The sequence below is a fragment of the Belonocnema kinseyi genome, chromosome 2, assembly GCF_010883055.1.
Source record: "Belonocnema kinseyi isolate 2016_QV_RU_SX_M_011 chromosome 2, B_treatae_v1, whole genome shotgun sequence".
Taxonomy (NCBI): Eukaryota; Metazoa; Arthropoda; class Insecta; order Hymenoptera; family Cynipidae; genus Belonocnema; species Belonocnema kinseyi.
This window is the reverse complement of record NC_046658.1, coordinates 168,085,743-168,111,942: the sequence shown is the minus strand read 5'-3', so window position 1 is coordinate 168,111,942 and position 26,200 is coordinate 168,085,743. Positions and strand designations below refer to the sequence as shown.

The following is a 26,200-nucleotide window of genomic DNA, read 5'->3' as shown; positions in this document are numbered from 1 at the left end:
TCCAACTAAACGAAAAAATGAGAAATAGGGAGAAAATAGTAAATTTCTTAAAAACAGAGAAAAAAAGAAGAATTCTTGAAAAAATTTATCAGAAAACGTGCGAAATTTGAGCTGAATGTGTCGCGTTACTTTCACTGCCCCCCCCCCCCCCAACACAAAATGTTATCGTAGTTTATAGACACTTCCTAAAATCGGTGTTCCATACGAATATCAAAAACTGATCTGCACGAATTTAATCATTTTAATTGATTTGCAATTTCTGCTTGTACAGTTCGATATGATAAGAAATATATCACGTAAGCTTAAAGACGCGGTCACGTGAAAAGTTGCGTATTTCAAACTAAGGAAATCTCCGCGACATTGTCATTATTCTTGGAAATAGGCAGGATGATTTTTGTTTAATTTATCAAACAAATTTTCGACGAAAAAAGATTACTCAAAGAAATAGTTAATTTTAAACCTAAAAAGATGAATTTTCAAGAAGAACGTAATTTTTAATCAAGAGAGATGAATTTTCCACCAAATATGTAGTTCAATTTTAAATTGAAAAATGTTTGCTTTAAAAAAAATTAAATAGTTACATCTTAGGATTAAATTTATTTTAAACAAAAAATTATAATTTTCTACCAGTTAAATTAAATGAAAAAAGCCAAAATGACAAAAAGACAGAAAGACAAAAAAAGAAAAATAGTCAAAAGGATGAATTTTCGAAAAAGAAAATTAATGTTATCTACTCTAAAAGAACAATTACCAACAAAATACATGAATTTTCTACCTTATACGAGAAATTTTCCACAAAAAACTTAATTTTCTACCTGATGGGTAATTTTTTCAGTAAATAGTTTAGTTTTTAAGCAAAGAGTAAAATTTTTGTTACAAAACTAGTTTAATTTTTAATTAAAAATATGAATTAAAATTATTTTTATTTTAAATTTTAAAAAGTTAGGTTTAATCATAGAAAAGTATTTTTAAACAAAATAGTTTAATCTTCAACAAAATACGTAAATTTTCAACCAAATAGTTAAACTTTCAAATAGAAAAGATTAATTTTCATCTAAAAATATGAACTTAAAATTCAAAATAAAATAATAACATTTTTAGTTCAACAAAAAAGATTAGTTTTAAATTCAAATTGTAATTGATAATATTTCAATCAAAATAGATTTTAATTTAAATCAAAAACAGTTAAATGAAATAAAAAAATAAGGATTTTTAATAAAAAAAAATTAAATGAATGGTTGAATTTTCAGTTTAAAAATTTGTTTTAATGAAACTTGTTTTGGGACTCGCAATTTCTCTAAGAACTCCTCTTCGATATCCCTACTACTTCCACACTGAGCAAAACCTATGCCCCTTCTCAGCCTCCATATTCGCGTCTCTTTTTTATGCGGCGATTCGCAGTCGTTGTAAAAATCTTCTTCACTGTCCCCACTACTGCCATCATAAGCAAAACCCACTTTTTTTAAATTCAAGTTTTTTGTTTAAAATTTTCTGTTGTAAATTAATTTTTTCAACTGAAAATGTAACTATTCCAGTTTTGGTTTAAAATTTATCTTCTTAAGTTAACAACTGTTAGCTTGAAAGTTTCTTCAAAAACTAAAAAATTGGTTAAAAATTCATTATTTTAGTTGAAAATTAGTTACTTTGCTTAAAAATTTATCTATTTTGTTGAGTATTTATTTTTTGTTATGAAAACTCAATTTTTTAACTGAAATATTAACTATTGAATGTTTTGCTTATCATTTATCTTCTTCAGTTAAAAATTAAGCTATTTGTTTGAAAATTCCTGCATTTTGTTGAAACTTTGTCTCTTATGGTGGAATATTAATTTTCTTGGTGACTAATTTAGCTTTTTGTTTCAAAATTCATTTTTTTGTTTTTGTTGAAAATGCAACTATTAGGATAACAATTCAACGACTAGCTTAAAAGTTCCTTTAATAATTAAAAATTAGATTGAAAAGTCTTCTATTTTGTTAGAGATAATCTTCATAGTTTCACTTCTGCCGTATGGCCCCACTGCCGCACCGTGCCGCACACTGTTTTTTTTTTAAATTTAAGTTTTTCTTGAATATTTTTTTTAAATTATTTTTTTCTCCCTGAAAATTTAACTATTCCATTTTTGGTTTAACATTTATCTTAAGTTAGCAACTACTATGTTGAAAATTCCTCTAAGCATTAAAAATGTTGTCGAAAATTCATCTATTTTATTGCAAATTGTCTTTTTTGTTAGAGAATTCATAGTTTGGGTCGTGAATTCAACTATTGGGTTTAAAAACTCATTTTTTGTGTTGAATATTAGTTATGCTAGATGAAAATAAATTACTTTGCTTAAAAATATAAATATTTGTTTGAAAATTTCTTCTTGTTTTCGTTGAAAATTTTTTCTATACTTTCTTGAAACTTTGTTTACTGTGCTGCAATGTTAATCTTCTTAGTGACTAATTTATCTTTTTGGTTGGAAATTCATTTCTTTGGTTGAAAATTTAACTATTAGAATGGAAATTGAACTATTAATTTGAAAATTCCTTTAAAGAATTTTAATTAGGTTGCAAAATCTTCTATTTTGTTAAAAATCAATCTTCTAAGTTTCATTACTACCGTGTGGCCCCACTGCCACATCCTGATTTTTTTAATTAAGAGAACTAACTTTCTAAATTTAGTAAAATTTTTTCAATTAGCTAAAATATCTTTGTTTTCAGTTTATCCAAAAATTCATTTGAAATTATAAAAATATTTAAAAAAGGTTTCATTGCAGTTTTGGGTTGTCCTGACATATTGGCACCAAACGGAAGTCATGTATCGAACGGAACACTCGATACGAGAACATTCCTGTGTCGAATGGGTACACTTTTTCCGGACACAAAACAGAGAACGAGAACGATTTTTTGTAATAATGGTCGCTGGAATGAGAATGTCCAGTCTATGCCGAGCTGCGTAGGTGAGTGTAATTTATTCTTTATTTAACCACTCTCACAAATTAAATTATATATACCACGCTAAATATAAAATTTTCCTTGTGACGAAAAAGAAACTCATTTTAGATTTAGAAAAATGACAATAAATAACGCAACATTTGTAAATAAAATGATCACTGTAATCGTAAATTGTCTGGAGAAAAGCATAAATTTCAAAATCGAATTCAATTTCGATTATTTAGAATTAAAATCAAATTTTATGCTATTATTTTGCAATATCGTGATTTTAATTTTGCATTAGGTTTCCACTGTGCAAAATCTGGTGATCCCTAAATATTTTTAAGAGTTTATTTTAAATAGTAGAGTATAGTAACAATAAAAATTAATACAAAATAAAATTTTAATTTTAAATATAACCCAACTTATAGGCCTCAAATTAATGTGCACAATGAAAGAAAATAGATCCAGAAATTTTTGTTGTTTAAAATACATAGTTGGGTGGTTGTTCTAATAAAATACCAAATATATTTAAACGATTTTTTCCACTTTTCCTTTGATTGTTGCTTCAATGTAAGAGATATGTAAAAAAATTTATAGAGATTTATTTACAGGGTATAAAAGTACCTTTAAAATCATCCCTATTAAAATTCTTAGCGAATGATAGTTTACGAGAAATTAATTTGTTAATTAAGGGTATCGTTCTTTTGGAAAAGCCTGCATTTTAATGAATTTTTATTGTTATAAGAAACAGTCCAATCAGATTTCTATTGTAAAGCCTTTAAGTGTAAGGTTAAAAGTATTCTAAAATTTTTTTTGAATTATGTTTGTATTTGTATCAACAAATTGTTGTAATAAATCGAAAAAAGGTCATTTTCAACCAAATAGTTAAGAAAAATGTAGTAGTTGATATTTCAATGGAAGAATCAATTTAAAAAAGAATCAATTTAAACGTTCCCAGGAAACTTCAGATTTTTGTTTAACTTGAAACCTTTCAAAATCCTTAAAAAACTTGGCAATTTTATATCGAAATCAACAAAAATCTACATTTTGTTTAAAATTTTTATAAATATTTTCAAATTAAAATTTTTTTTAACTTTTAAATATCTTTTAAAATGATTGCAATTTTCCTTTTTTTAAATTATTAAAATAGTTTAAAATTTTATTTCAAAATCTTCCAAAATCTATGTTTTGTTAAAAGTTTAAAAATGAAAAATTATTTTGTGCATTTGTTTATAATATTATATGTGAAATTTGGCTTTAGGGTCAGGATAAATAATTCAATTAATTTTCTTTTATTATCAAATTATAGTGCTTATATAAAAAAATAAGAGAAAGTAATATTTAAATACAAGGTGTTCGGTCAAAGCATGCTGTTATCACGTACACGGAGCGACTCAAGTATGGCTGCCTTCTGCATATTTCCTGCAACATTTTCAACTAATTTGGCACATTCTCGTTAAATAACGCTTTTTTACAAAATAAAAGTAGTTTTATTATTGATATTAGTAACTATTACTTTTAAGTATAAAAGACATAATATATCGGCTCCTGGGGAAGTGAATACAATCATGAGCAAACTTTTTTTTACAGGACAGTTTATATCGAAAATTTATATAGAAAATAATAGAAAATAATATTTTAATTTAAGATGTATATGTGTGTGTTCTTATCACGTACACGGAGCGACTCCACTATGACTGCCTTGTGCATATTTACAACAAATGGCTTCCTGGAGACGTAAATACAACCTTGTTCAAATCCTGATTAACGCGAAAGTTTATATAGAGAGTTTAAATAAAAAATGATACAAAATAACACTTGAATATATTTAAAAACTTCTGGTTTGTGTCCAAAATCCACGCGATGTGTGGTCCAAGCATGCTGTTATCGCGTGCACGGAGCGACTCAAGTATGACTGCCTTATGCATACGTGCCGCAATAATAACACAAAAAAACGAATTTTTTTCCTAAGAGAAAGTAAAGTTAATTTTTAATGTTAACAGTAATTAGTACTATAACATTGAGTGAATCATGTTTAAGGGTAAAGTTTATATCTAGTGTTTACATAAAAAAAAAGAAAATAATATTTAAATAGAAGATGTTTGGTCCAGGCATGCAGTTATCGCATACAAGGAGCGACTCAAGTATGACTACTTCTGCACATTTCCCGCAACAATTTAAATTAATTTGGTACTTTCTCGTCAAATATCAGAATGAGAACACATTCTTTTCCTGAAAGTGGGTAGCTTTATTACTAACAAAAGTAATTATTTCTTTTAAATATAAAAGACATAACTTATGGGTTCCTGGGGAAGTAAATACAACCCTGAGCGAATCCTGTTTGACGGGGAAGTTTATATAGAGAGCCGGAATTCGAGGGGAAAGTAAGTCCTGGTGGTGGGAGAGCGTCAGATCGCACGCGTGTTCGCAAAACACTATAGCATTACACCCAGCGACGTGAGACGTAGACGACGACGACGCTCGCCGTCCCGACGCCACGTGCAAGTCTTCGTCTTTTAGGAAGCCGGCGATTTTTCCTCTCAAGCATCTATAATCTATCAATCAATCAGGTCAGTCACATAAAAAAAAAAAATCGACATTTACACTCTCGCGAGTTATAATACCAATACAGCCATTCACTCGACCAATTTCCGGCAAGAAACTTCCAGCTTCGGTCAATTACAACTTACTACCATTTTTTTACATTAAAGACTCGACTGCTCACTTACCACAGATACACTTAAAGAGGAAATTTAATTGTTTAAATTGACCACTTCCGATCGCTTTCTTTTATATTATTCTCTACTCTGAATAACTGATGACATTCGAAACTTTTTGAAAAGATGTATTTTTATTGTTATTATTTATTTCTTTGTATTTATGAAATGTTTTAATGCTATAACAATAATATTATTATATAAATCGGAAGATAAGAATGGACAATAGATTAATTTTTTGCCAATTAGATTATAGGTCAATTCGCTTAATTAGAGTTTAATTATTATTATTATTTTTTAATGAAGATAAATAATCTCAAACTGTGAAATGAATAACGATAGTGATTATTGTTTAACTTTTTGAACAAGTAGGAAATACAATTAGATAAATTGCTGGTATATCTTATTATTCTTTCCTATTTATTTTATTATTATTTTATTATTATTCCCTACTTTATTTTATTTATTAAATTCCCTGATATTTACCCTCTTCGAAAGTGGAACTGTTGAGTCTTCAGGCAATCTATTCTTATGCCTTGTCGGGCACTTTATTGTTTCTTTTTGTATTCTTGTAGTCTGACCATAACCGGATGGCAAAATTTTTCCGAATTTTTAGAATTCCGAATGTAGAAACATTCCGATAAAATAATTACCAAGACAGAAATTTCTCGAAAAATGAAAAGTCGCGAAAAAAAAATCTGCAAAAATATTTATTTCCAAAAGTTTGAAACCGAATTCTCAAATTACCCCGAATATAGTAAATTGAACAATTTTCAAATTCGGAAATTTACTCATTTCCGAAATTTGAAATTTCGCCTGTACAAAATTTCGGGAATATATATTTTTAATAGTTTTTCTTTTTTCTATGTTATATTTAATCTTAAATATTTCTAAGAAAAAATATATTTTTGCTATTTTGCAGCAAAGAAATTATAAACAAACGGTATTTCTGTTGATTCTGAAAATAAAGGCATTTTGGTGAAGGGAATGTGAAAATTTCGTTTAAAATTTCCACAAGTTTCATTTTTTATTAAATCAGTCCGATACATGGAAGGAAATATGAAGAACGATAAGATAAGCTTCCTGCGATATCAGATAAAGAATTTTCACAAGCTTGGTGAATTTTTCAGTTGTCTCTTACCCAAGCTTATATATTTTATAAGAGTGTTAAAAAATTCCGGAAAATGAAATTCTGCGAAATTTTAAAATGCCGAAGATAAATAAAACCACCAAAAATATTTATAAACGCAAATTTGAATATTTCATAGGTAATAATGAACGAAACTAGTTAGAAACTAATTGTTTATTCATCAAAATTTCAATAATGAAATACTTTGATAATTTTTTTTAATTTTCAATATAATTTTTAAAATTATTGTTAAAGTGTATAATAATAATATTTTTAACGAAATTATTGCTCTTGTAATAACAGTATTGTTATTTTCAGTTAAGATTTTTTTACAATCATTGTTATTTAAAAATGTTTAATTAATACATTTTTTATCGAAATATTTGATTATTGCATTCTTAATGAATAAATAAGATTTATTTAAAACAAAAATTTGTAATTGTTTAAATTTAATAATTTTCAGTCGTCATATTTTAAAACCCAAATTTTTAAAATATCCAAATTTCGAATTCCTGAAAATTAAAATTCTCATATACCTACAAGCTAAAAATATTTTTTAGGGAATTTGAAATTTCGGGGATTCAATATTTTTGACCACTTGCTAATTTTAGTAATCAGAAATTTCGGCTTATTGGAAATCTGGGTTTTAAAATTTCGTTAATTATAAAACTTTGGGAATTTTATAATTTCGGCAGTCGGAAATTTCTGAATCTTTTTAGTTTCGGATTTTGAAGGTTTCTTGAATCATTTTCAAATCTGTGAGGCTTTAAAAGATTCCATTAAATTTTTAACAGATGTCAATAATTTGAAGGGATTTCAAAGGATTTAAAAACTTTAAGGGCATTTAAAAATTCAAAATAATAAAAAAAAACATTTTTTGCAATTCGTTGATCACTTGAATTATCCTAATTTCACATAATCGTTCTCAACTCAATAGATTTTTTGATTTTTTGGGTTAAAAATGTAACTGTCTTGTAAAAAAATCTTTTCTTTTGTTTGAGAATCCAAATATTTCGTTACAAAGTGTATTTTTTTTGGTGGTCGAAAATTCATCTTTCTTTGTTGAAAATTAACTTTTTCATTGAAAATTACACTTTTTAGGTTGAAAAATCCTCTTTCTTGGTGGAAAAAAGACCTTTGGTTTTAGAATTCAACTGTTAAAAAAAAATTTCTTTGGCTTGAAACTTAAACTATTTTGATAAAAAATCTTTTTTTTTTTATTTAATAATACTTTTTTTTAATTAGCTAGTGTGATCGAAAATTAATCTTCAGTTGTTGAAAATTCCCTTTTTCATTAGAAATTAAACTTTTTAGATTGAAAGTTCATCTTTCTTAGTTGAAAATGAACCTTTTTGTTAAAAAATTCAATTTTTCGTCTCAAACATGCAGTCTTTTTTGATAAAAATTTTTCTGTTTTATGTTCAATAATTCATTTTTCTTTTTTTTTATTAACTTATTCATTGAAAATTTAATTATTTTAATAGAAAATTTTCTTTTCTATGTTCAATAATTTATTTGTATCCTTCTTAATTAAGTTTTTTGTTAAAAATTGAAATTTTTGGTTAAAAATTCAACTGTCTTCTAAAAAAATCGCTTTTTTGGTTTGAAAATTCAAATTTTTTGTTAAAAAATCGTATTTTGTGGTCAAAAATTCATCTTTATTTGCTAAAAATTACCTTTTTTATTGGAAATTGAACTTTTTAGTATGAAAATTCAACTTTCTTGGTTGAAAATTAACTTTTTTGTTAAAAATTTAACTTTTCGGTTTGAAAGATCAACTGCTGTTTAAAAAAAAAGTTTTTTGGTTTGAATATTCAACTATTTTGATGAAATGTCTTCTTTTTATGTGCAATAATTCATTTTTTCTATAATTAATTTTTTCTTAAAAATTAAACTTTTCCTTTTAAAAATTCTACTGTCTTTGGAAGCATCGTTTCTTTGGCCTACAAATTCAACTGTTTGGATAAAAATTCTTCTATTTTGGTAGAAAATTCCACTTTTTAGGTCGAAAATTTAACTTCCTTACAAAAATCATTTTTTTGGCTTCAAAATTGAACTCTTTCGATTTTGATACAAGAATCATCTTTTTTAGTTAAAAAATAACTTTTTTGTGGAAAATTCGTCTTTATTATAAAAAAAAATCGTTCTTTTTTATTATAAAATTCGAATACTTCGTTCAGAATTATTCTTTTTTTGTTGAAAATTAACTTTTTGGTTGAAAATTAATGTTTTTTGATTAAACATGATTTTTGATTGAAAATTGACTCTTAGAGTTTAAAGTTCAACTATTTTTTAAAACAGTATTCCTCTATTCTTGTTTTTTTTTCGTGAAAAATCGCCCTATTTGCCCTGTTTCGAGAGAAATTTAGGATGCCGAGTCTAAAATTTGTTAAACATGCTTAAGCCTTCAGCATTATTCTTAAATTATTTATAATCTATTTAATCTTTCCCAAATTTTTTGAAATTGTTAAATTAAAACAGAGCTTAATTCATTTATTAACATTATTAATAAAATAAACAGACTATTAGATTCGAATAACTTAATATTCTTGGCGAAAATTTTTTTTAAAATATTATCAGAAATGAAATAAACATAGAAAGAAATACAAATACTTGAAAAAAATCTTAAAGGGATTCACCGCTAATTTACTCACCATTAATAAATTCCTGCATTTCATTGAAAAATTCCGCTTAATATCACTATTGTTTACGATTCGGTCGTCAATAAAATAAAATTGTATAAGTGCCATTAATCTCTTCAATGCAGTTTAAACTTTAAACTTGCTACTCTGATCGAGTTCAGTTCGATTCTACAAATTATCTTATTTCCTTCCTCTTCTCAGCAAAGTTTTTCTACCAGTTCCCCATTTTTATTTTATTTTTATATTTATTTGCAATGTACCTCATTTTTTTCTGAATGTAGATACAAGAGCAAGTGTATCACATATCTCTTTGTCTTGTCAATGTTATTGTGACCTAGAATTAAAAAATGCCTCTACACTTCAGACTTCACAGTGAAAAAGAAATCTTAAAAATTTTACACCTTAAATTCAGAAAGGCCCATATTTCTGGTTTTCAGCATTTAATATGGGGTTGTCACCAAATTGTAAAAAATTTAGTTCTGAAATTTTTAACAATTTACATGTTCAACAAAGAATGGAACAATTACATTCTTGTTTCGAAAAATTAATTCTCAACCACACAAAGACAACCATTTTTAAGAAAATGATTGAATTTACAACCAAAAACTGAATACTCAACTAATAAAATGAATTTTGAACCAAACAAATTGAACTTTCTACAAAAAAAAATTTCAACAAAGGAGATCAAATTCCTACCAGAAAAAACGACTTTTGAACAAAATACATATATTTTCAACCAAATATTCGAACCTTCAACTAAAAATGATCAATTTTCAACCAAAAATAAAATAATTCACTTTTTAGGTAAAACCATTAATTTTCTAACAAAAAAAAATGAATTTTCAAAGAAAAAATAAAACTTTTTAAAAAAAGTAGTTTAATTTTTCGAAAAATAATTGAACTTTTCAATCAAATATTTAAATTTTTTGATAAAAAAAAAATGTATTTTAACCAAATAGTTAAATTCTCAAATAAAAATGATATATTTTAAACTAAAAATGGAACAATTAAATCTTCATTTCAAAAAGTTAATTTCCAAACACAAATAAACAAATTTTCTACAAAAGAGTTCAATTTTCATTCAAAGATATGAATTTTGAATGAAAAATGTGACAATTGATGTTTCAACCAGAAAATATTTTTATTTAAAATTTAAAAAAGTCGAATTCAACCAAAAAGATGAATTTTCTATTAAACAGCTGAATTTCTAGCCCGAAAGTGTGAACTTTCAACAAAGAAACTTTTTCAACCAAAAGTTTTCTACCAAAAGTGGAAAAGTTGAATTTTCAGTTCAAAAAACTAATTATCATTCTAAATAAGAAAAACAATTTTCAACGAAAGAGTTAAATTTTTAACTAATAACTTGAATTTTTAACAAAGAAATTCAATAAATAACTTTGAAATAAAATGTTGATGTTTTAGCATAAAAATATTTCAATTTTAAATAAAATGATGAGAAAACAAAAAAGTTAAATTTCTAACCTTAAAGTATGAATTTTCAACGAAATCTAAGTTTTCTAAGAAAAATAGAATGGTAAAATTTTCTGATCAAAAAATTAATTTTGAAGAAAAATACAATATTCAACAAAATAGCTAAATTTTCAACAAAAAAGTTCAATCTTCAAACAATAAAATTAATTTTTAACACAGTGGTTTAACTGTCAATCAATTAGTGGATTTTTTTCAATTAAAACCGATTAATTTTCTTGATAAAAATCAAATAGATACATTTTCAGTTAAAATACTTCATTTTTAAAAAAATCCACAAAATAGTTCAATGTTCATACAAAAAAAAAAGAATTTTTAACAAAGTAGTTCATCTTTCAACCAAGTAGTTGAATTTTCCACCAAAAAAGATTAATTCTTAATGACAAATTTATTAGTTCAATTTTCAATATAAAAGATAAATTTTCAATCAAAAATGGACGAGTTGAATTATTAGTTAAACAAAATCAATTTAAAATTTTTAAAAAGGAATAAAAAATAAACTTGAATGCTTATTTTAAACTATTATTCTTTGATGTAAATGATAAAAAATCATATTTACCCCATTTAATGCTATAAAAACATAGGAAAACATGGAGATTTTAAAACAAAATTGATAAATATTCAACAAAATGGTGGTTGAATTAAGAATTTTTGAGTCATGGAAAAAAAATGTTCAATCAAATTTTCAACAAAATATTAATTTTGAACAAAAACTTAAATTTTTAATGAAAGAAATGAATGATCAAGGAAAAATGTCAATTTTCAACCAAGAAGATTAATTTTTTAGAAAAAAAAAGAATTTTCAAGAACAAAAATAAATTTTTATACAATACGTTAGATTTGTATGCAAAACTGTAAATTTTCAACCAAGAATATTCATTTTCTATTAAATAAGATGAATTTTCGACCAAAAAACTGAATTTACAAGTAAAATAGTTTGTTTTTAACTAAAAAATATGAATTCAATAGAAAATTAAAGAATTCAATTTTCAGGTAAATAAAATTTTAAACAAAAAAGAAAGGGAATTTTACACAAAAAAGTTCGATTTTCAACCGAAAGGTTAATTTTCAACTAAAAGCATTCATTTTCGACCACAAAAGTCGAACTTATAACTAAAGAAGATGAATTTTCAACCAAAAATAGAATATTTTTCATTTAAAAACATAATTTTTTGTTGAAAAGCAAAAGAATTTTGAACTAAACGTTTAGATGAATTTTCAACAAGAAATTTTAATTTTCAATCAAAAAGGTTTAATTTGCAAACAAGCAGTTGAAAAACTTCCCATAGAAATGAATTTTCAACAGAGTGGTTAAAATCTCCACCGAAAAATGAATTTTTAAACAAATAGTTGAATTTTCAATTTAAAGTAAAAATATGAAACGAAAAAAAAAAGATAAACTTTTACCAAAAATGGAAAAGTTACATTGTTAGTTAAACAAAATCAATTTTTAACCCGAAAAAAAGTATTTTTAACCAAATAATTTAATTTTCTACTAAAAAAAATGAATACTTAACCAAATAGTTCAATTTTTAATCAAAAGGATAAATTTTCAACCAAAAAGATAAATTTGTAACGAATAATGTAATAGTGGATGTCTTAACGAAAAAAAAATTTAATTTCGATTCAAAAATAGTTTCATTTAATAATAAGAGACGATTTTTTAAGCAAATATTCGAATTTTCAGGAAAAAAATTCATTTTCAGACAAACACAATTTTTTCAATAAAGTAATTCAATCTTCAGCCAATAAAATAAATTTATAAGAGTAAATTTATAAGTTCATGTTTTAACCAAGTGAAAATAAAATAAAAATAAAATAGAAATAAAAATAAATATTTATTCAAAAAATATAAAACATTCGAATGTTTTGAAAAATAAAATCTGACAAGTATAAGGAGTTGCGTCAAAATTCAAATTGTACGAATTGTGAAGAAATTATTCATTTCTCTCCGTAGCTTAGTGGATAAGAACAACAGACCGGCAATATGAAAGACCTGGGTTCAAATCCCAGCGGAGCTTGAGAGAAATTTTTTCAAAATATAAAAATAAAAATCAATAATAAAAAAATCAACAATTTTAGACCACTAGAGTAAAAACAATTAACATTAATTTTGTCACAAAGCGAGGCTCGATTAAAGCAGTTGAAAGGCATAAGAAATGTGGAATGTGAAACAATTTTAAAGTAATTTTCCGCTGCTTAAATGAAAGCTGACGTGAGTTACAGTCTTCTTCCTGGATGTGAGATTAGATATACTTAACACTAATGAAGAAAAATCTTTATAAGTATTAGAGTTGGATGAAGGATATAAGCAGAATTTATAGTGTCCTGAAATTTAAAAGTATTTTCCGTTTTAATAAAAGAAGTCGCCTCATGAATAATGGGAGACTGTGAGTCTTAGAACATTATTTTATTTGATTTAAAATTTTTAAAAGTTACCTAACAAATCAGTCATATATATATACAAAAAAAAACCATTGTCCACGAAAAACATTGATTTTTGCTCAAAGAGAGATAAATTTTTAACTAAAATGATCGAATATTCAACCAAATAGTTAAATAATAGTTAGTAAAAAATAGTTACATTTTAAACCAAAGCTATGAATTTTCGACTTAAATTATTCATCTTTAATCAGTTTAAATTTCAACCAATTAATGGAATTTTTAAACAAAAAAGTTAAATTCTCAACAAAAAATCAGATAGTTCAATTTTTAATGAAGAAAATTAATTTGCAACCAAAAATTATGAATTTTGAACTAAATTTGTGGAATATTCAAATAGATTAGTTAAAGTTTTAGTTTATAAATTAATTTTCAACTACAAAAGGAAAATACAAATTTTCAAAAAAATAGTTAAATTTTTAGTTTGAGAAATTAATTTTGAATGAATAAAAAAACTAATTTCCAACAGAATAGCTACATTTTCAATAAAAGAGATAAAGTTTAAATTTAAATGATGAATCTTCATCCGATAAAATAACTTCTTAACAAAGGACTTTATCTATCAACCAAGTAATAGAATTTTTAACCACAAAAGATGAATTCTGAACAAAAAGTTTAATAGTGTAATTTGCAGTTAAAAAAATTAATTTGCAACCAAAAAGAAACGAATTTTCCAGAAAGAAGTTTCCTTTTCGAACAAAGACGTTAAGTTTTTTAAGAAAAAAGACGACTTTTTGACAAAATTGTTTGATTTTTAGGAAAATAATTAATTTATCAGTAAAATAGTTAAATTCTCAACTAAAATGACGAATTTTTAACGAAAAATTGAATACTTTATATTTCAACCAAAAAATATTTTTATGTTAAATATAAAACAGTCGAATTCAACCAAAAATAATAATTGTGTACAAAACAGTTGAATTCCTGACCCGAAATTATGAATTTTGAACAAAAAAGATTTTTCTCAACCAAATAGTTGTGGTTGCAACCAAAACAAATCAGTTTTTCTACCAAAATAGAATAGTTTAATTATTGTAGTTAAAAAATTAGTTTTCAATTAAAAAAAGAAAAATGTTACAAAATAGTTAAGTTTTCAACGAAACAGCTGAATCTTCAACTAATAGAATGAATTTTTAACTAAATAATTCAACTTTCAATCAAAAAAATCAATTTTCAACCAAACAGATTAATTTCCTACAAAAAAGAACAATTGTTAATAAAATACATGAATTTTGAACCAAATAGTGTAACTGTCAACTGAAACGACCAATTTTCAACCAAATGTGGAATAATTCAATTTTCGGTCAAAAAATGAATTTATGGCCAACAAATTAATTATAAAAGAAATTCTGAACAAAATAATTATTTTTTCAACAAAATAGCTGAATTTCCAACCCACAATTAATATTTTTGACCAAATACTTGTATTTTCAATTAAAAAAAGTTTTGCAACCACAACAAAAAAAAATTTTCAACAATATAATATAATTTTCAACAAAATAGATCAATCTTCAAAATAGTAAAAATAATTTTTAACAAAGTATTTCTACTTTCAGCCAAGAAATTAAATTTTCAAACAATTTAGATTATTATCAATTGAAAATTTAACAGTTCCATTTGCACTGAAAAAGAAATAAATTTTCACCAAAAATAGTAAAGTTAAATTTGTAGTTAAACGAAATCAATTTTTAACCATAAAAAATAAAATTTCAACCAAATAGTGGAATTTTCAATAAAAAATGGAATAGTTAAATGTTCAGTTAAAAAAATTAGTTTTCAACAAAAAACACATTCAAAACAAAATAGTTCAATCTTAAACAAATAAAATGAATTTATAAGATGTAGTTCACCTTTCAACCAAATGTAGTTGAATTTTTAACTAAGTAGTAGAATTTTTAACAAAAACGGACGACGCCTGAACCAAAATTATAATAGTAGATATTTTAATTTTAAAATATAAGGTTTCAATCGAAAATGTATGGATTTTCTTATAAGGTTCTATTAATTTAGTTTATATTTCAGAAAAAAACGAGAAAAAGAAGAAGTTTCATGAAAAAAGCAGGGGGGATGAATTCTTAAAAAAAAAAAACGGAAAAGATGACAATAGAGGAGAAAATGTGGTTAACGCCGCGGTTAATTCTCGGATGGGTGACCGTTCGCGATACTCGCTTAGTCGTTTTTTCACTGCGTTGAACTATTCTCCAACGGAAAGTTTGAAAATGAAGTTAATCCTGTAATTTATTTATTATTTTTCTTTTACTTCTATTTTAATTTTTTTGCAATTTCTTCCTCCTGACGATTATATTTGTACTTGAAAATTTTTTTTGGTGGTTTTCTGCAGTTTTCCATTACTCTGACCAAAAATTAAGGGTATGCGAGCGGTTCTAATAAAAATTCTGCTTCAGACTCAATAATTTGTTTTGTAGTTCTTTTGTCTTTTTTTTTCAAGTTTAAAACATTGTACAATGTTGATGCTGGGACAACATTTCGGTCTAAATATAAATTTTGACATGTTATGATTTATAATTCGTAAAAAATTAGCTGATTAAATAAAGAATTTCATCAAAAGACCATTTTGGTAGCGTCATACATTCAACTTATCTCTGTAGTTGTTACGGAAGCACTCACTTTGCAATTGATTTCTTATCCCAGCATAAAACATCTCACATCGCATGATCTCGGTTAGGAAATGAGAGTAATGAATTATTACATAATTTAGTAAACACATGTCAAAATAAAAATAGAACACGCTTAAGTTTTATCTACTTTTTTTTACAAGTGTTTCAAAAAAGCACAATTAAACAATATTGGACCGCTATCTATTTTGAAACATTTTAAGTACACAGATTATGAGCCAAAGAAAAATTTGGCATGCATGATGATAATAAAATAAACATTTTGAATATTTACCAATAGAAGGAATTTTAAACTGTTTTAAGAATAAGTGTTTTGCTTTAAGCCGAAAACTGGGCTAATATATCAATATTAATGCAAAAACTGGCTTTATTGAAAAAAAAATAAAATAAAATTCTGAAGAAAGTAAGAGTAAAGAAAGTTTGAATTTTAATTTCTCTGGCAGGGTGGCCCTAGGGTCAGGAAAATTTTTTTATTTAAACTTGAAAATTTAAAATTTAATTTTGAAATTTTAATTAAAAATTTTTTTAGGAAGTTTCTACGTGTACCTAAATTTCTATGCAAATATGGATGTAAAGAAATTTCGGTATGAATAAGCCACGGATCATTGTTAAATTTTAATTTGAAATTTTTAATTCATAATTTTACAATTTTACTTTGAAATTTTTTACTTTAACTTGAAATTTTTTAAGTTCAATTCGACATTTGGAACTTTTGATTAAAAATTTTTTTATTTGAAAATGTAAATTTTTTAATTTGAATTTGAAATTGTGAAATTATAATTCGAAATTTTTAATTTGTAGTTTTTAAACTTTAATTTGAAATTTCTTATCGTTAATTTGAAATTTTTTAACTTTTTTTTTTGAAATTAAAAAATTTTGATTCAAAGTTCAAAATATTTCATTTAAAATAGTAATTTGAACTTTGTTGAAAAATCATATTTTTTTGTTAAAAATCGACTGTTTCGCTGAAAATTCGACCTTTTGAGTTGAGGATGCAACTATTTTGACAGAAAAGTAACTTTTTATTAAAAATTCATATTTCGTTGCAGAAAATTCAACTGAAATAAGTCATTTTGTTAAAAAATAATTTTTTTTGAAAGTTTAGATATTTATTTTTCTAAATGAAAAATCAACTACTTAGATAACATTTAATCTACTTTTTTGCGAATTTATTTAATATTTGGTTAAATGTTCATCTCTTGCGTTAACAATATAGCTAATTTGTTGAAAAATCGTTTTGTTTGGCTTAAAGATAATTTTTTAAACTGAAAATGTAAATTTTACATTTTTTGGTTAAAAATGTACGTTTTGTTAGTTGAAAATACGTTTTTTTTAAATATAAAACCAATCTTCTTGGTTTTAAATTTTCTCGTCATTTCATTTTAGTTGAAAATTCATCTCTTTGGTTGAAAATTTGATTTTTTTGTCGAAAATTCTTTTTTTTTTGTTGTTGAAAATTCGTCTCTTTGGGTTTTTTATCATTCACATATTTTGTTGAAAATGGATATTTAAAAAAAATTAAAATTCAACTACTTGGATAAAATTTTTAATACTTTGATAAAAATTTATTTTTTTGGTTGAATTTTCATCTCTTTGATTAAAAATTGAACTATTTTGTTCAAAAATCGTTTTCTTCGGTTTAAAATTAATTTTGTACATTGAGGATATTTTTTTAAATTTATTTTACTTTAGTTGAAAAGTTATCCCTTTGGTTGAAATTAAATTATTTTATGAAAATTCGCTTTTTCTATGGTTAAAAATTAATTTTCTCGACTGAAAATGTAAGTTTTATATTTTTGTTTGAAAATTTTAAAAACATGTTTTTTGTTGAAAATTCATCTTTGTAAAATTGAAAATTCAACTATTTCTTTGAAAATTTAACTGTCTTTTAAAGGTTTTCTTTCGGCTTGAAAATTTAAACATTTGGTTGGAAATTAAAGTATTCAGTTAAAAATTCTATTATTTTGTTGTAAATTCGTCTCTTTTACTTTTAAGTCTAATATTCGACTATTCAGCTTGGAAATTTAAGAATTTCTTTGATAATGGAACTGTTTTTTTAATTTAATTTTTGTTCTTTGAAAATTAGACGATATGGTTAAAAATTCATCTTCTCAGGTAGGAAATTAAACAATTTGGTTGAAAATTCAAACATTTTGAACACTTTTGAAAAAAAGGAAAAATTGTTCAGAGAAAAATCAGGGAAAAGTCAGAATTTTTGAAAATGAAGTTTTCATTTTAACAAAAACGAAAAGTTATAAAAGCTATTTATTTTTTTGATCATGGAGAATAATGGAATCTAAATATTTAAAATGTAATGTATTAATATTAATCAAAAATAAATCAAAGTGTATCATACTATTTCTCAATAACTATTGAATACTGGGTTCGCAGTACTGGTTTCAACCAGAATCGTAAGTGATTAATCGTGGTTGGATAACCTCTTCCAATTTTTTTTTTTATATTGGATATCGATAATTCGGTTGCATTTTCCACTTTCTTCTCTCACTGGAAATTTTCCCGTCCTTTTGTTAGAATAAAACGTAGCGGAATACAAATATAAATAAGTTAAATCTTAGGATCAACTTTTCAATTATAAGGGTTACTATAAGACCTACAGGAGTTGAATTTTTTTGTTAACAAAATAGTAAAAGTTTCAACACACAAAAAAAAATTTAACTAAAAAAACGATTTTCAACCAAATAGATCAATTTCGAACCAAACAGTTACAATTTTAGTAAAGAATATCAATTTTTACCAAAAAATAGAATAGTTAAATTTTCAGTAAATAAAACTATTTTCAAGGAAAACATAAACAATTTTCAATAAAATAGTTGAATTTTCGCCTAAAGAAGATACATTTTCATCAAAAATGATATGGTAAAATATTCTGTTACAAAATTAATTTTCGACCGAAAAAGAAACGAATTTTCAAAAAATTGGTTGAATTTGAAACTTCAAAAGATTAATTTTCAACTGAAAAGATTAATTTTTAGTTTTGGAAAATATAATAAGATTATTTCATTTTCAAAAAATGCATTTCTAATCAAAAATATGAATTTTCAACTAAGAAGATTGATTTTCATTAATAAATGACGAATTTTTAACAGAATACATGAATTTTCCACCAAATATATAAATTTTTAACGAAAAATATAAATTTTCAACTAAAAATAACATAGTTAAATTTTTATTTAAAAAAAAAAAATTTAACAAACTAGTTCAGTCAAGCAGATTAGCTCAAACAGATTATTCAGTCTAGCAAGAAAAAATGCAACCAAATCGTTGAATAATCAATTCAAATAGACCATTTTTCTACAAGAAAAATTAAATTACAAGACAAGTTGAATTTTCAACTGAAAAAATGAATTTCAAATAAAAATGGAATATTTACATTTTCAGTGAAAAAATAAATTTTTAACAAAACCACAATGAATCTTCAACAAAATAGTTCAATTTGCAACAACAAAACCAAATTTTTAACCAAAATAGTTTATTTTTATCAAAATAGTTGAATTTTCTATCAAAGCAGATTTTCCAGTCAAGAATTAAATTAAAGATCAATCAAATTGTTAAATCTTCAAGCCAAAAAGACAAAAATTTTATAAAACAGTTGAATTTTTGACTTGTAAATATTAGTTTCAACAAAATTTATTTTTCAATCAAATAGTTAAATTATCAACTAAAAAAGATGAATTTTCAAAAAAAAAAAGAAAAATAGTTACGTTTTCAATACCAAAATTTATTCACAGATAAATTTTCAACAAAAAATCAATCAGCTAAATTTTAGTTAAAATCATTAATTTTCAACAATGAAAATGATTTTCAAACAATTAAATGAATTTTCAACCAAGAAGATTCGAATTTTTATAACAAAAAACTTTTTTAACAAAATAAGTCAATTTTCAACTAAAACAAATACATTATTAACAAAACCTGGAACAAATACATAATCAACAAAAAATGGAATAATGAAATTATCAGTGAAAGAAATATGTTTCAATCAAAACAATAAATTGTCAACAAAATAGTTCATTTGGAATCAACGATACTAATTTCCAACAATAAAGAATTCTTAACAAAAGAGTTGAGTTTGCTATTGAAAAACTTTTTCAGTTAATAGAGAAAAAAATTTTCAACCAAATTTTTCAATCTGCGCAAGTCAGAAAAACATATTATCTACAAAATAATTTCACCAAAAAAGGCGAATTTTTAACAAAATCAATCAATTTTCAACTAAAAGAAATACACAATCATCAAACAAATGTAGCAACTAAACATTTAGTTAAAAAATTACGTTTCAACTAAAAATATGAATTTTCTACCTATTTGAGGTACAGTAGAACCTCGATTATCCGGCCTTTGATTATCCGAGGCTTCGCGTTATCCGAGGCAACGGGACTCATCCAAGCACTCCGCATTAAGCGAGGTGTATGCTCGGATAATACGGAGAATTATTAATAACACATATGCAGCTGCTACGATTAATTCTGAATGCGCGCCTTATTTTTCAATTATTAATAAATAAATAAATTATCAAAACAAATTCACATTCGTAAGTTGTTTACTTTTATTTGCTAAATGTTTATATTTATTTTTCTGTTTAAAATATATCAAAAATAGATAACTTCCGTATTTTGTACTTCTTCCGTATTATCCGAGTGGTCGCTTATCCGAGGCATCTCCTCGCCACATTACCTCGGATAATCGAGGTTCTACTGTAGTTGTTTCATTTCGCCTCAAATTTTTCTCTATTTCGAAATAACAGTAATTTTCAAATCGCCTCGAGAATCTATCAATTAGTTTCATTTGAGCTTAAAAGAAGTACGCCATTTAAAACAGAAAATGACTTTCAACTAAATAAAATAAAAAATAAAAGAGCGACCGGGGTTGAAAGGAAGGTTCATCCGTGACTGAAACTTAATTCGAGGGAGGGAGGAAAAGGGTGGGGGTTCAAAAAATGGGAAGCACCCTCAATGACGTGTATTTGGTCTCCTGGGGGTGGAGGTCCTTTTGTTAGGAAAGTGATGAAATGTGGTTGCTATAGGTGGGGGGGGGGGGGGGGGGGGGGGGAGTGCGAGGGTGGTTTCTCGCAAGAGGGAATATTCCTCCCCTCCACCTCCCCTCCACGGATTTTTGCCGTGGCTGAGAAACGTTTCCTCCAGTCGCGGTTAGAATTGCCGATAGAGGGGATCAGTCGACTCTTGCTATCGCTATCACTGTCACTGTCACTATCACGATCACTCCTTTCAAATGAGGAACCGCGAACGAGCGCGTGGCCATCTGTTTCTACATCCGTGTTTTGTCTATGAAATCGACCCCGAGTCCCAAGGGCTTCGAGTGTATTGAAAGAGAAAATAATTAAAAAATGAAAATATTTTCGAAGAGAAAAATTTTTTAAGCAATTTTTCGAATGATTTAATTTAGTCCCGCGAAAGTTACGCAAAAATCTTCCAAGGGGTTATCTACAAATTACGTAAGGTGTTCTTCTGACATTTTCGATATCGATGTTTATTTTTAGTGTTATTTTTTCATTCTATAAATTATCAAAAATTTTATTTATTTATCGGAGGATTCACAAACTTACCCCTTTTTTGTATTTCCACTTAAATTTGAATTGAATTAATAGAACCCAATTAGAAAATCTTGATCCTTTTTGGTCAAAAATTCAACTGATTTGTTGAAAATTAGTTTTTTAATGGTTGTAAATTTATTTTGTTAGCTGAAAATTGAACTATTTTTTTAATTTTCAACTTAAAAAGATAAATTTTCAAGCAAAAATAAAATAGTTGCGTTTTCAGTAAAAAAAGTAATTTTTAAAAATAAAATTTAAACAAAATAATTAAATTTTTATACAAACAAGTGAGTTTTCAAAGAAAAACATAAATTTTTAACAAAGAAGAATAATTTTATAGAAAAAAAAACGAATTTTGATCTTCAGTGAGGAAAAATTAATTGTTACAAAAAATAAAAAGAATTTTCAAGAAAGTAAATCAATTTTCAAACAAAAAATGAATTTTCTAAAAAAAAAGACAAATTTTTAACCAAATAAATCAATTTTTAACTATAACAAATATTTTCAACAAAGGATGAAAAAGTTAAATTTTTAGTGAATAAATTAATTTTCATCTTTAAACAAACGAATTTTAAATAAAATAATTAAATTTTTAAACAAAGAAGTGAATTTTCAACCAAATAAATAAATTTGCAAAGAAGAAGATTAATTTTCTACAAAACAAAAAGAATTTTGAACATAATACATTTTAATACAAAATCAACTTGAAATCGATCTATTTTGGTGTAAAATTAGAATCTTTTATTACATTTTTAAGTGAAAAATATCCATTTTCAAACCAAAATGGAATAGTTACATTTTCAGCAAGAAAAAATTAATGTTGAACAAACAAAAACAAGGAATTAAAAAAAAATTCAATTTTTAAACAAAGAAATTTATTTTTCAACCAAAAATACAACTTTTTAACAAAATAAATCAATTTTCTAATCAAACCAAAAAAAAAAAAAAATTCAACAGAAAATAGAAAAGTTAAATTTTTAGTTACAAAAATTAATTTTCAACGAAAAAGAAAACGAATTTTTATCAAGATAATTAAATTTTCATGCAAAGAAGTGAATTTTCAATTAAAAAAAAATGAATTTTTAACTAAAAAGATTAATTTTTAACAAAACAAAAACAGATTTTTAACATAATACATTTTGATAAAAATCATCCTTTTTCGTTGAAAATTTAACTGATTTGTTGAAAATTCATAATTTGGGAAAAATTAATCTTCTTGGTTGATAATTCGTCTATTTAGTTGAAAATAAATTTCTTTGATTAAAAATTTAACTTGTTGAAAATTCATGTATTTTGAGAATTTTCTTTTGTAGAAAATTAATCTTCTTCGTAGAAGATTCAACTATTGAGTTAAAAATTTATTTGGTTAAGGTAGAAAATTAATTTTCCTGATTGAAATTTTATCCTTTTAATTGAAAATTTAACTATTTAATTGCAAATTATTTTGTCAGAAGAAAGTTAATCTCTAGGGTTAAACATTAATCCACTTTGTTGAAAATTAATTTCTTTGGTTAAGAATTTAACCAGTTTTTTGAAAATTCTTCTTTTTTCGTAAAAATTTAATCTTCTTGGTTGGAAACTTATCCGTTTAATTAGAAATTCATGAATTTTGTGAATAATTCGTCTTTTTTGCTAAAAGAATAAATTTTTTGGTTGACAAATTATTTCTTTGGTTGAACATACATTTTTTCATTAAAAATTAAGGATCCAAACTGAAAATTTAACTATTCCATTTTTGATAGAAAATTTATTTTTTTGATTGAAATCTCATCTTTTTGTTTAAAAATTCAGCTATTTGGTTAAAAAATAAAAATTAATTTTTATTGCTGAATATTGGTCATTTTAGCTAACAATTTGTTTCTGTGGTTGAAAATTTAACCATTCTATTTTTAATTGAAAATTAATACTTTGTGTTGAAAATTGGACTTTTAGATAAAAAAAGGAGTAATCTTGGTAGAAAATTAATTTTTTAAATTTAAGATTAGCTATTTGATTTTTTGTTGAAAACTAATCTTTCTTTGTTGAAAATTGAACTATTTTGTTAAAAATTCATTAATTTGGTTGAAAATACTTTTATCTTTTACTTGAAAAGATCGAATTTCTTTTCGTTCTTTTAGTAAAAAAAATTCTGATGTCAATTTTTTATTAAAGATTGCAATATTTAATCTGACAATTTATTATATTATTGGTTATTTAATAATGATTATTTCAAATTGTATTATTCATTGATATTTTGGGAATACTCGTCTTATCATCAGTGGCTTTATCTTTTCGTGCCAGATGTTACCTTATTATCCTGATTATCAATTGATGATTTCGCATTAAAAATGATCATATTTCATAATTAAATTAGATAAATAGTCAGCAGTTTTTGAAAATAAATTGACCTTTCGTTTATTAATGATGATTTTGTACATTAGTTTGGACCTACGTTTTAGAAAAACATCGATTTCCAATTCCATTAGGGCCAAAATAGTTTTCCCATTAATGGAAAATAGAAACCTACCCTTGATAGCTTCCATTAATGATATAATCTTCCCAAATTAGTATTAATAAAAAGAATTAATTTTAAATAAACAACCGTTAAATATGACGAAAAAATATGAATTTTCGACAAAATACTGGACTCCTCAATTAAAACAGAATTAGCAAAATACATTGTTAATTGAATTTTCGAACTAAAAAAATATAAATTTTCAAGAAAACACTAAATAGTTAAATTCTCAGTTAAAAAAAATGTTAATCAAATAGTGGAATTTTCTACCAGAAAGACGATTTTTCAACCAAATAAATACAGTTATAAACAAGTAGTTTAATTTTTCATAAATTTTTTAAATAGTTTGTTTTTAAGCGAATTAATATTCATTTTTAATAAAAAATAATGTATTTAAACTTTTATTGAGGTTAATTGATTTCCAATAAAAAATTAATTTTCTACAAAATAGTTTCATTTTATACCAAATATTTTAATTTTATACCTAATTGTTGAATTTTCAAACCAAACAGACGAATTTTCAGTAAAAAAAAACTTTTTAACACCAACAAAAAATGAATTTTCAACTAAAATTATTAATCTTCAACCACAAAATGCACTTTTAAAAAGTATTTAAACTTTCAACCAAGGAATTGAATTTTCAATCTAAAAAGATGAATTTTCAACGAGTAATTTAGTATTAGATGTTATAACAAAAGAGGTTTTAAATAAAACAAACAGTTAAATCTAACCAAAAAAGACGAATTTTCAACGAAATACATCAATTGCCAACCAAATAGTTGAATTTTCTATCAAAATCATTAATTTTTTAGTAAAAATTACGATTTTTTTTTTATTGACTTTTCAGCAAAATAGTTAAATTTTCAGTTTATAACAATAATTTGTAACATATGTTTACAAAAACAGTTTAAATTTACAAAAATAGTTTAATTTCATGAATAAATTATAAATAAATAGTTGAATTTTTAAAATAAAAAGAACATTTTTTAACCAAAAATAGTGTAGTTAAACTTTTATTGGGCAGAATTCATTTCCAATAAAAAAATGAATTTTCTACAAAATAGTTTCATTCTCTAACAAATCGTGGAATTTTTAAGCCAAAAAAACGTATTTTCTATTTTTTTAAAGTTGAATTTTAAAGTAGAGAATATTGATTTTCAGCAAAAAACCTAATTTGTAACCAATTAGTTAAGTTTTTAAAGCCTTCGTTCAACTTTCATTATAAAAAAATGAATTCTCAACTAAGATTATAAATTAAAAAAAAAATAACTTTTAAGGAGGCAGTTCAACATTCATCCAAAGAGTTAAATTTTCAATGAAACATTTAATAGTAGATTTTTCAGAAATAAAAAATTTAATTTTTCTAAAAAACAGTTAAATATAACCAAAAAATACGAAGTTTTAAGGAAGCACTTGCATTTTAAACCAAAAAATTAAAGTGTTCGACCCAAAAAATATGAAGTATCAATATAATACATAAATTTTCAACCAATCAGTTAAGTTTTCTATCAAATTGTTTAATTTTTTAGCCAAAAATACGAATTTTATGCAACAAATTTTAATTTTCAACAAAAAATTTCATTTATAACCAATCAGTTCAATTTTCAAGAGAATAGTTCATTTTTCAGTTTAAAAAATGTTAAACAAATTAAACATGAATTATTAACTAAAATGATTAATCTTCAAACAAAAGAAAAGAACTTTGATGAAAGTAGTTCAATTTTCAACCAAGGAGTTCATATTTCAATGAAAAAGATTTTGATTCAAATTAAAAGAACAGTTGGTTTTAACTAACAAAAATAATTTTTCAACAAAATACTTAAATCTTCAAGTGAAACAACAAAACAAAATAGAACAATTTCTTACCAAATAGTAAAATTTTCTACGAAACTGTTTAATTTTGAAGCCAAACGTGTAGATTTTCAACAAAAAATTTATTTTTCAACCAAAAAAGATTAAATTTCTGTAGACAGAGATTTTCAATAGATTTTCTATAAAAATAAATATTTTAAGCAAGAAAGAGATCAAATTTCAACTAAATTGTTCAAATCAAACCAAAAGGACGAATTTTCAAAAACTGTTTAATTTTATACCAAGATGGATTCTTCACGAAAAAAATTTAATAAACCTTAATTAACTGAGATCTGCGATAAATAAATAGAAAT

At 24.4% G+C, this 26,200-nt stretch overlaps 1 protein-coding gene across 1 annotated transcript in view; it reads left to right on the top strand.

Annotated features, from left to right (window-relative positions):
- Positions 1-26,200, top strand: part of LOC117167454 — a 131,805-nt gene that overhangs the window by 64,663 nt on the left and 40,942 nt on the right. The window contains exon 7 of the mRNA XM_033352409.1: positions 2,756-2,938. Coding sequence (XP_033208300.1) covers positions 2,756-2,938 — 183 coding nt within the window. The remainder of the gene's footprint in view (positions 1-2,755; positions 2,939-26,200) is intronic.